This window comes from Diprion similis, chromosome 8 (genome assembly GCF_021155765.1).
Source record: "Diprion similis isolate iyDipSimi1 chromosome 8, iyDipSimi1.1, whole genome shotgun sequence".
Classification (NCBI taxonomy): domain Eukaryota; kingdom Metazoa; phylum Arthropoda; class Insecta; order Hymenoptera; family Diprionidae; genus Diprion; species Diprion similis.
The window spans coordinates 4,495,584-4,507,507 of NC_060112.1; the positions used below are offsets into that span (position 1 = coordinate 4,495,584).

An 11,924-nucleotide genomic window follows, 5' to 3' on the forward strand; every position below is an offset into this window, starting at 1 on the left:
GGTCGTCCGGAAGAGAAGGAAGTCTGCAATCGGCACCGGGTAAACAGGCGTCAGTCTCGGTTCCCGGGCCGCGTAAAAGGCCGGATAATTAGAGGCTAGCCGCGTCCATCATCGGGGTTGTGGGCGTCTTCGGGTTGGCGGTAACGACCGACGTAGAAGTGAATATCTGGCGTTCTGCCTGAGCGCTGCAGCGCTTCGCGATCATTGATCATGGCTCAAAAAGCGCTGCGATGCCCCTAGAAAAATCCCACCGTCGATGGCCAATCCGGGCAATTAGGGGCTCTTCTAAGAACTCGGCGAAGCAACGTCGACCGCGTGTCTCGTTTCGGCGCAATCAGGCCCCTAATCAATATTTACATTCGGCTCCCTCTCGCTAGCGCACAGTGAAATTGCCCCGTCGCGAAGACCGCGGAGGAAAGTAAAATACGACTTGCAATATGCGGGGGTAAATTAGGCGAGCGGAGGTTCGTTGTCTATGGGGTCAGATTATCGCGCAGCGTGCCCGGGGGTTTGTATTAATTTTTTTTTTGTGTTTTCGGTGACCCCTCTTCGTCCTTCTCACTATCTCTCTCGCTCCTTGGCTCGTAGTAAGGGGTTTTACAACACTCGAGGGATTATGGAGTAGCAGGTATTGTATTCCTGGGTGAAAACCGTACGACAGTACATGCGTAAATACGAATGAAATTCTTCATTCAAACAAACATCGTCTTTTCTTGAGGGTTGCAGGGTGCGGACTATCTGCGGAAAATTCATTCTTGAGACATTGCAGGGCAAAGGTAGTTGGCCCAGGTAAGAAAACGCGAGAAGCGGTTCGCTAATACATTTAGAGGGGTTCTATAATTAATGCTGGGTACTGGAATGTCCACATGGGGTAAATGTTTATGACATTTCTTCGTAAAATTTGTTACAGCCGATGTATTCTACGAAATTTATCACCATATAGCGGGTTGTAATTGCCGACATTCCATCGTAAAGCTGAGAGGTGGGATATTATTTTAATAATACGGAACCTTACGGATAATACTTGAATGAAAGAAAGAGAAGAATGAAATTAAAACTGGGAATTATTTATTGGTTTCATACTAATTTCAAACCGGAAGCCAGCTATTAATGTTTCTTCTGTCGTAAAATTGAAAGTCAAATTAGCTGAGTGTGTCAAAAATTTAATGGTTATACGACACAGTTTCAATGTCTATAATGAACTATGATTTGCATTAAAAATGGGTAAATTATGTTGTGTCAGTGTATTGAACAGATAAAACTAAGAAACAACTGAGATTTGGAACTGTAATACAGTTGTACAGAGTTACATGGAAGCGTTCAAATAATAGGTAACGTTTTTTCGATCTGCTCCCACCTCCCCCCTCCCCCCGCCGCGGTACCTATTAGATGACGTTAAACATAACAATCCCCAAAATAATGTTACGTAATATTTGAACGCTCCGTAGCTGTATATGACTTCGATAAATGACGCAAAAAATATGGTAACAATGAAAACTGATGCTCGATGGTAATCCAGCTCGTTTTTGGAAACGCATAATTCTCCAATTTTCCTGAATCTTAGCATATAATTTTTTCTACAAATTAACTGTAAATAATCGCATGTATTGAATATCTTTCACATTTTTTGAACTTGATAAAAACGAAGGAAAGAAAAATATGTTCGACTTGAAAAGAAACGAAATTTGTTGAAAATTTTTCTCAGGTATTAATCGTGGAGAATTTATATTCACAAAGCGAAGAAGCCCAGATTTTCCAAAATAGTAGGATAAACGCTACATTTTGGAATAAAATGAAAAATAGTGACAAGTAATCTCATATTTTATATACTTACACATACCTATATATGTAAACCCAAGCTTATCAAATCCTATAATTGTATTTTTCACCATGAATCTTCGAAACACGGGAGACCACGAAACGATAATATTGTGTATTGTACACTGTACATACCCAGCGTTATCAACACCTGCTGAACTCTCTTCGCCCGAATATAGTGTTTCGAATCTTCCTTCATCGCAAAGAGTTGAGGTTAGCTGAAAAAATCAACTTGAATCGACCTGATTCTTCCATCTTCTCAACCGAGGTTTTGTGTTTGATAATAGTTTGAGGTCTGTCGCAAATTCCCAAAATCTTGAATAAGTACCAGTTCCTGAACTCTCGTTTTCCAAATTTATACTTTTGAATTTGCCTCTATCTCGAAGACTCGAAGTTAAGAAAAAAAAAAAAAAAAACCAACCAACCATACATCTAACATAACTTCCAACTTCTCAATCCTATAATAATTTCTTAAACGATAATCCTTTACGACCCATCGCAAATCCTTGAAAACACGGTCTTAATCGAGGCGCGCCCGAACTCCTCGCAAAACGTTTTCAGGCCAAAGACGATGCATGGTGGAAAGGGTTTGATATTGCGGTGGCGTAGGTTTAATCGCACGATAATACAGTCAGGCGATTATCCTGCGCGGCCGGGTCGGCCGCGCTCGCTCGGCTCGTTAGCAGGGTGTCGTACGGTCGCGGGGCGGGGGTGGGGGTGGGGGTGGTGGTGGGGGCGGCGGTCCTGACACATCGTTCACGGGCTTGGTTAAGCGCAACAAAAGTGTCGGCGCGTCGCGGCGTGAACCGACAACCGCCGACGCCGTGTCATGGCGACCAACGTCAAGGGGTGGGGGTGGGGGTGGGGGTCGGGGTTGGGGTCGCCCTCGACGTCGACGTCGCCGTCGCAGGTGCGCGGGACGCGAGGAGAAGCCCGTGGCCCGGAACCACGGAGAACCGCGCGACGTTGGCGTCGGAGGGGAGGGGGAGCGGCGGTAGGGGAAGCGGGTCGTCGGAGGGAGGCGAGGAGCGTCGTGGCCGTCGTCGAGCAGTCGCGATTCAGAGCTTCGTGTTGGAGCGTCGGGACGACGCTTGATTTTCTCGCCTACACTTGTCGCTTGTAGGAATTTTTCCACCAATTTTTCCTGCTTCGTTTTTCTTCGTTTCTTTTTTTCATTCGAAAAACTCGAGTCGGTTTTTCCCATCTATTTTACTTCTCTTTAGAACTTTCGTATTACACTACGTTGTCGAACAGTGCGGCTGGAGTTGAAGAAGAAAAAAATTGAATAAAAATTGAATAGAAATATATTGTTCAGTGGATGTTGCGAGCATGTTTCGTAACTGTGAATTTTACCTCAGTGCACCGATCGCCACGATGATTAACGTGAATTTTTTAACGCACGATGAGCACAGGAATTGAACAGTGAATTTAGTGCGAATTTTGCGCAATCTAGTGGATGAATATCGCTCAAGATAACGAAATATTATAGTTTTATTATTTAACTAATTTGTGTGAGACGATATTTGGTTGAAAGTATGATTATCGTGCGATAAATTCTGGATAAATTCGCACGTTGTACAACAAAAACAGTAATATTTTGTGTCCTTAAAGTGGAAGGAGAAATATGTATACCTATTAGTACATGTGTATCCCAGTTCCACTGTTATCTTATTATATGTTCGTGTCACATGGAACGGTGTTGACACTTGTCTCCGTAGTGGGTGATAATACAGTGAATCCAGTGTGATTTGAAGAAATTTTTTCAATACAAGTGAAAAGGAAAAGGAAGGCAACACCACAATGCTGACTTCAAGTGCGAATCAGTATCTCCGTCCGGAATATCTTACCCCTCTGCCAACAACGGTTAGTTTGATTCTTTAAATTTTCTTTTGTTTAATAGCAATAAACCCTCTAATTTCATCGAACATTCATCATCCCTTGACGATTCTTATTCCTTCCATTTTTAAACATCCCGCTCTCCGATTATTTGACCAGATGATTTTCATTCGGACTTAAATCCTCGTGCTCACCTACTTTCATTTTTTATATCCATATTCTTTTTACGTTTTTTTCTCTCACTCTTATCTCTAGCTCTCATTCCTGTAAAATAAATTCCGCGAGAACAGGTGAGCAGAGTTTTGATTCATCACGTTTTCTTCCTTCTGCGGATATTTTGTATCGGAATATGAATGTATCGTACGTTTTGCAAAGGATGATTGGAATCCTTTGAGGAATCTATGGAATCTGAAATTGTTGTGAGGGTCGTTTGAACTGTTTTTCATTTCGCGCGCGCGTGCTCCAATTACTTTCCTATCTCTTTCTCACTCGCGGTTTTTGCTCGCTTGGGGCGAAGCGCGTACCGCGGAATTCGAAATTCTGTACAGGCATCTTCGGAACGCCAACGATTTTGCAACTTTCTCTCTAATTATTATAACGAGCGGTGGGTAACGCTTGTGTGTAGAGATATATCGTTCACCTGTAGGGACGAATGATCGGCGAGCTCGGAATAATTGTCGCTGATGAATCGGCAGATTCGTTCCCCTCGTAAATTTTTGCAATCTTCCTGAGGCAAGGAATATACACGAATAAAAAATTAACTCCATCCGTCATTGTAACATGATTTGTGTGGCTTGCAATTTGTATTTAAAAAATCTAATAACTTTCATCCGATCGAGTGGTTATGATCTAATCGCTCGTCATAAATCGCGATTCAACGATTTCTGACGAAATCACGCGCAGTCGAAAATCTCTACGATTACATCTTCGCAATCGTTTAGTACGCGTGTTGAGTTTTTATACAGATTTGTATCTCGTCCTCGATTTTTCGAATCGTGTAATTTTCGCATTTATATTCTCAGTTGTTTTTTAATTTGCTTTTAATTTGTTTTTGTGTGTGAAAAACGGAACATGAATTCTGGTCACCGATTCAATATGGCTGACGATGAAACGCATCACGTGACGTAATACGCACGTGTCGTCAAAGGTAACCTAAAAATCGGGAGAGTTGCATTTGATCAGTTTTACGATATCAGAATCCGTGTATAATCGAATCCAGCAATGATAATACTCGGCTCACTTCACTGTGGTATCGGAAATGACGTCTCTCCTCATCAAAATATACCGATAATTTATCCGTGCCATTACATCGAAATTGATGAAACGGAAATGGACGGTCGTGAATAAAATTTCATCCGATAAAACGAATTTTCTGTCGGATTTATAAATCGATTGATATTTTATTCTCCGTAGGGTGATAAATTTTGCTAATTGAAAATGGCATTTCCGGTACTGGAGAAACGGTCCAGACTCGTTAGTTGTTCCTTAATTGCATTGAGCGGTAATGGTAACGTGTCCATGATGCCGATTTGGTATTTTCGCACCGCGTTGCACAGTCACGCATCGCTTATTCCGTCCCGAATTGCAGGCACGTATGTGGCCGTCTGATCGGCAAATTTACGGCCCATATTTCATTCACGTATCATAAATCCCAGCTCATTTTATAAGCCCCCCTTATTCCTCTCTATCTGCGAATGGCCGTGCAGCAGCTACCGCGTGTATTAACGAGACGTTGCGAAATTCGTTGAAAAGTTTACTCAATGACCGATCTTTCGCAAGATCGTTATTCTCGCTCGATAAAGTCTCCCTCCTTTGCTCTTTTTCGCTCTGTCTTTCGCTCTCTCTCTTGTCTTCGTTTCTCCTACCCACGTAGCTGGTCTCACACACGGTGTGAATGCAATCTTTCCGCAAATCCCTCTCATGCCCATCACCGCTGAACAGTCGCTACTAGAGATATGCAATTTGAAATTGATTGAGTGTCCCATTTCCTTCGCTCTACCAACGGATTCCTTTTCGCAATTATTAGAAATCATTTTATTCCAAGATTATCGTACTCCAATTACTTAACATTCAGTCAATTCTTTTTAACGGGCAGAAGTCCAATCGATTATATTTTTTAGTGATTGTCGGTGATTTTAAGCTTGGAAAAGTCATCTACGATGATTCTAGGTAACGATATTACGCATAATATTTTTTTTTTATTACTTATTCGGGATGAAGAATATAGGCAAATGCGCCAAATCGATAACAATCTATCAACTCGATTGATTTTCTGAAAATCAGTATATAATTGTGGATTTGAGGTGTGAAACTTTTTCGAGATTATTCATCATTTTCGACAAATGTGTTATTTCATTAGTTCTGAGGTTTGGGTTAAGAGTTCTTTCGCCATACGTTCAAAGCAAAGTTTTCGCCTCAAGATTTATTCCCGATTTTCATTATGGTCATCGACAGACCCTAACCGATCAAAAAATAGATTGAAGCTTTTTTTATTTATACAGTCGAAATAATTGCACTGTTTATAGGATGAGCTGCATTTTTTATTGTATTGCCAAGATCGGGTTCGAAACGAAGTTTGGACAGAACAAACATATTCACTTTTCTCATATCAAATTTTTCTCAAATTTATATTATCATTTGTCCATAATTCGCTTGATCGTTGAAGGTGATGACTAGAATTGTAATCCTTCAAAAAGTAGAGAACGTAAAGATAGTCAAAGACAGGTTGAAAAAATGCCGAACAATTTTACATGGAATATGTGAAACCTTATGAAACGAGAGGTCGAAGTTGAGCATGCTAGCGCAACAAAATATTGAAAAAAAATCAGTAATTCAGAATTATATAATGTCTCGAAAATATATTGCTTTATTCAATCGCTTACTGAATCTCAGACTATCCTAAAACTGTGAAGTAACAGTTTTTCCAAAAAATTCTTCACAGCATTAACATTTCGAACTTGAACCTTATAAATATTTGCCTTATACAGTATTTGATTCACAAGTATTATGATTCTAATCATATTATATCAAAGTCGTCAGGCTTAGATTTCTTTTCAAACTCGTTGCACCCTCGTCGTTGCATGTTTACATCAATTTCTAGAATACGCAAGGTCTGCAATTGTGCTAGGGGCATATTTTGAAATAATTGTTAAAATGGTGGCCCAGCCTTCGATCACTGAGAATAACCATAGATCTCTTGACTGTTACAGCTCGATGCGAAGAAAAGCCCGTTAGCGTTGCTGGCGCAAACATGCAGCCAAATAGGCGCAGACCCTCCATCAAGTAAGTCTCTACTGGCGCCGCTGGATAAATCCGCATCATTGAAAGCGCCAAAATCAGACCATCATCAACAGCAGCGGGAAAAGTCATCTCCGAGCACAACTTCCGCCCCAGAACCATCCTCGGTGCGCTCGAGCTTCAAACCGTACGAGTCGTGCCTGGGTCGAGAAAAGGCCTCGAGCCCAGAAGAGCAGCAGCGAGCCCCGTCGAGCCACTCGTCGTCGGGTCGAGCGAGAACACCGGGAAGTGGGGGAAAGCGGTGCTCAAGCAACCAGAGCGCCTCATCGGCGCGCGCAGCTACGCCACAGGGCCGAAAGACGGCGACACCCGGCGGTGAGGCAGCGCGCTCGTCGCCGTCGGGCCGTTCGGGCCCAGCTGAGGCCCAAGCAGCGGCGAGCAGCCCTGCTCCGTCGGGAAAGCCAGCGTACAGCCCGGCCGGCGTGCTGGCGTTAACGGACCCCGCGCTGAAGGACCTGCCGCTCGGAACGTTCAAGACGGGGGCCGGACCGCCGTCGACGTCAGCAGCTTACATGGGCTATCCGGGCCAGCTGCCGATCGACGTGATGGCGAGTTCGCTGATGTCGCAGCACCACGCTGCGCTGAAGAGTAGCTTGGGAAATCCTTACCTGGGATACGCGCGGATGAAGACCGCCTCGGGGGCTGACGCCCTGGTCCCAGTTTGCCGCGACCCTTACTGCACGGGCTGCCAACTGAACTCCCAGCTATTGGCGACCTCCGTGGCCAGTAAAATCCCAACCACCTCCGCCGGCTGTCCCGCCGGATGCGCCCAGTGCGACCACAAGTCGGGGCCCGCCTCGCCATACGGGCCGCTTGGGAGCCACGGGCCCGTTGCCGCCGCCTACGCGCACGCGCAGCTAGCCGCTCTGGCCGCCGCCTCCCAGTTACCCTACGTCTGCAACTGGATAGCCGGAGACGGCGCCTACTGTGGCAAGCGGTTCTCATCCTCCGACGAACTCCTCCAGCACCTCCGAAGCCACACCAGCGTCTCCGGTGACCCCGCCGCCGCCCTTTCCCTCCTCTCGCCTCACGGTCTGCCCCCCTCCCATCCCCTTCTATCGAGGACCTATCCCACCCCGCCCCTCAGCCCCCTAGCCACTGCACGCTACCACCCCTACGGTAAACCCTCGCCCCTCATGCCTCCCTCATTGTCATCTCTCGGGATTCCCATGCCGCCCCACCCCCACCACCCACCTGGGCTTCCACCTTATTTTTCACCCTATTCGCTCTATGCTGGACCCAGACTTGGAGCCGCTTCCGGAATGCATCCCTGAGGTTGAACGGATTCGGGGATGGGAGATGTTTTTGGCCTGGAAACTGGGAGATTGATACCTTGATATCTTAAATGTTTTATTATATATATATATTTATATATACACATACCCGTTCGACTGTGATTCAAGCGAGTACTGGTGCAGCCGCTTCCCTCAACTTTACACCACGAAAAGTATCGCGTTATCGACGCCGTAGGAAATTACGGTGGAATGGCCAGGAAGGCTTTGACTGGGTCGATCATTCGGAATTTGAGAATTTTTGCTAAACTGAAACAAATTGTCATATAAATTAAACTGAAGGTGAATGAAAAAAAAATTGGTAGTAGGTACTGCAAAAATTTCAGCAGATTTCTTTTATATCGCGAGTCTGGTGAAAGTATCGAAAATTTCTCGGTCCGTAAGAAAAGATAGAAACGTACGCGGCCAATATCTGTTTCTTTCTAACCAGAAACGTAACTCTCGTATTAAACGCACTTGATGTGAAATTTTTTTTATCGAAAATGGATAGAAAAAAGACATTGAGCGTTGAGTATGGAAAACATATTATTCTTATTATATTCATCTTATCAAGCAACAGTTGCTTTGCTTTGTTCATTATATCGAATAATTATTATTGTTAACGTCTTTGAATACAAGAACTTAAACTCATGTTGTTACATTCCATCTACTTGTGGAACGATCTTCGAGGTTTTTCATCTTCTCGCAGCTATAAACTCTTATACATATATAATTTATAAACTTTGGTGAAATGTGTTGCAGTACTTTTAAATAATCATCGTCGTATTCACCGAAATCACTGCTTATATACGACTGCAATTTACATCAATACAGGCTGTCGTGAGTTCACTTGATGGTGATAAATTACTGACCCATCGACCAACGACCAATCAAATACTTAGAAAGAGGAAGACATTGGCCGCATGTGTTTCCTTCTCTCTCACCTTCAGCATTATAACGGAAAGTACAGGGAATGCACAGTTCATGCTCTATGCTTGGAGTCGGTACTTTCATCAAAGACTCCCGGTATATTTTTGAAGAGTTGATAATATAATAATTCCGCGATGCTCAAATATACGTGAAAATGATGCAAGCGCATGATTTTTATTATTAAAATACAAAATGATATTGCAAACATTCGGTCTCAAGTTCATCAACACCTTACATTGACTCTGAATGTTGTAAAATTTTCAACGAAGCTTCGTAAAATGAAATACCAACTAGTGATACTTTATTTATTAGTCTAATCGTTCAACGAGTTTAATATTAAAACTGGATTAAAACTGAATAAATTTTCTTCCGAACTTGTCAATAGTTAGTGTATTTTCACTGTTCGGATGATAATTATTTTTTGTACGTATCATGTATCATAATTTAGCGGTTATCGATAAATTTCTCGCATTTTATGTCACGTGGAAAACTTGACGGGACGCTCAGTCAAAGCTTCCGTCTCACCCCGGATCTGTACAAAAGTATTGTAACAAGTATGCCTAAAACTTCGAAATCGACCTGCGAGCGTTGAGGATTAAGATTTTAAGGGGGACCGGGAGAAATACGCGATGTTTAACGAATACTCTTGACAATCCCTTGATACGGGTATAAAAAGGAAAATTTGGCAAACACTGAAACAGTGTTGAAAAGAATAAAGGAAGTGACAAAGAACCGTCACATTTTTTACAATTTTTTTCCTCAGATGTCGCCTTACGATTCATCCCAGTCCCCTTGACTATATAATTATAATAACCATGATGGCGAAGATGATGAATGAGAAGAGCGATCGAATCTCACGGTAGCGATGTATATGATGATATTCGGTGTATAAATACACAAACGTTACAGTAACCATCTGCGGTGGAATGATCGAGAAGTCAAAAGTTACGATCGGTTTTCTCAGGCACCGTGCAGCCGATAAATGTGCAGGCGTGTAGTAAGTTTGACGTCAAGACATTTTAATGGATCTCAATTTAAGCTCAATATCTAATTAAAGCTGCCACGCTCAGAGCGAGCGTTGCAACTTTTCAAAACACGATCTGATGTCAATCGATCAGTCTGTCTGCACTATACGTACGTAAATATACATATAAATAAATAAACAAATGGATGAATAAACAAATAAATTAATTAACAAACCAACGTACATACATGTATTATATTTATATGTACATGTATATGAAATACTCATATCCAGTATCCTTGCATTGTAATTATTGTAAATTTGTTCATAGCCGTCTATAAAACTCGTTATACATATGTTATACATTATATATGATAAAATCTCGATACACGATAATTAATACTTTATTATAAACGATGATTATGTATCTATAACGTGCATTCTATACGAGTGAAATAATATATTATAATAGTTGTAATATTTCATCCTCCATTTTTTTCGTAACCAAAGTTTCGTTGAGTATCGGGTCGCCTAATCATTCGCGTGTTTAACAATTGCACATTATGCAAATATCACAAAGCAGTATCGCGGCTCTGATGTATTGCAAATATTTAACCCACGCGTTCAGATACGTGTGTGTATGTACATGACGTTGTGAAAATATAACGATTATTATCAATATACAAATATCGTGTTGTACATAGTTTAATCATTATCGCTATTATATTATTATTATTATTAATATTTTTTTTTTAATTGTTTCTTATTATACATATATCGCGGCGTCCGTGCATGCAGACATTTGTGAAATGTCCATGTGATTGCTCAGTCAAATGTTATCATACGAAACACAATATGATCCACGTAATTTTTACCTTATCATACGTTACCGAATTATTGTACTGTTTGCGTACCTATATTATAATATATTCCATGTATTATGAATTTTGACCTCACCGCTGACGTACCTTTACTGCATATGGGTAATAAAGAAGAATGAAAAATAAAGAAATCTATTGAAATACAAAAAAAGCTCACATGAAAAATTAAATCTCGTTCGAAATAATTGCCGAGAAAGAAGCCACTCAAAATTATTCACACCTGTGCATGTAGAATACTCGATTTCAGAGTTGAGTTCTGGGAGACTTCACAAACGGTTAATTAAAATATACCTACGAATGTAACTATATAATTGTTCTATATATGCTGCTTACATAAAAATTGTTACGATGCGTATATAAAATAGTGATTCCTTTGAACGTCGTTGAGATTTGAATTAAAAGAAATAGTTTCTCATTCTAATTATTGAACGCTGTTTGTGTTCTTATTTTTTCATACATTATTCCTTCATTTTTCCTCTCCATTATCGATAACGACGCCTCCATATACCAGGAGTTGAAACTAAATATCCTGTATTCACGAGCTCGCGAATAATCCTGAAACAAGTTTGGTAATTCCGCCATTACTGTGCTGGGCGATAACTGATCTGTGAAATTTAATGAACAGGATCAATTATGTTGGTATGCTGCGAAAAACTTGGGATCTTTCGTTAATCAGAATTCAAATGAAAAGTGCGCAAAATATCAATACAATTAACATTCAAAATGACGTCGTGATGGATGTTTTGCTGAAGAGATTAGAGTCGCTTACGATCTAAAAATGTTACGGTAAAATGAAATGAAACGAGTAAGAAAATGAAACACAAAGTTGGAATAACTCTGACTGATTAAGTCATTCGGTCAAGTTTAATTTATTTGAAAGCATGTTAATCCTTGAAATGAATATTGAATCTCATTAAAACAATCGGC

The 11,924-nt window shown here is 41.4% G+C and overlaps 2 protein-coding genes across 2 annotated transcripts; one reads left to right on the forward strand and one right to left on the reverse strand.

The window, feature by feature from the left end:
• Nucleotides 1-2,497: 2,497 nt before the first annotated feature.
• LOC124409037 (formin-like protein 5) lies at nucleotides 2,498-3,022 on the reverse strand. The gene has a single exon (XM_046886428.1). The coding sequence runs from the start codon at nucleotides 3,020-3,022 to the stop codon at nucleotides 2,498-2,500; it is 525 nt and encodes a 174-aa protein (XP_046742384.1).
• Nucleotides 2,894-11,418, forward strand: LOC124408975 (zinc finger protein Elbow). Its single transcript, XM_046886342.1, has 2 exons — nucleotides 2,894-3,681; nucleotides 6,864-11,418. The coding sequence occupies exons 1-2, from the start codon at nucleotides 3,619-3,621 to the stop codon at nucleotides 8,223-8,225; spliced, it is 1,425 nt and encodes a 474-aa protein (XP_046742298.1). The 5' UTR covers nucleotides 2,894-3,618; the 3' UTR covers nucleotides 8,226-11,418.
• Nucleotides 11,419-11,924: the final 506 nt, after the last annotated feature.

Bases quoted from the DNA above. Each gene is read 5' to 3' on its own strand.
- LOC124409037 (XM_046886428.1), bottom strand. From the start codon at position 3,022: ATGGGAAAAACCGACTCGAGTTTTTCGAATGAAAAAAAGAAACGAAGA.
- LOC124408975 (XM_046886342.1), top strand. From the start codon at position 3,619: ATGCTGACTTCAAGTGCGAATCAGTATCTCCGTCCGGAATATCTTACC. The intron at 3,682-6,863 runs GTTAGTTTGATT...TGACTGTTACAG, and splicing joins TTACCCCTCTGCCAACAACG to CTCGATGCGAAGAAAAGCCC.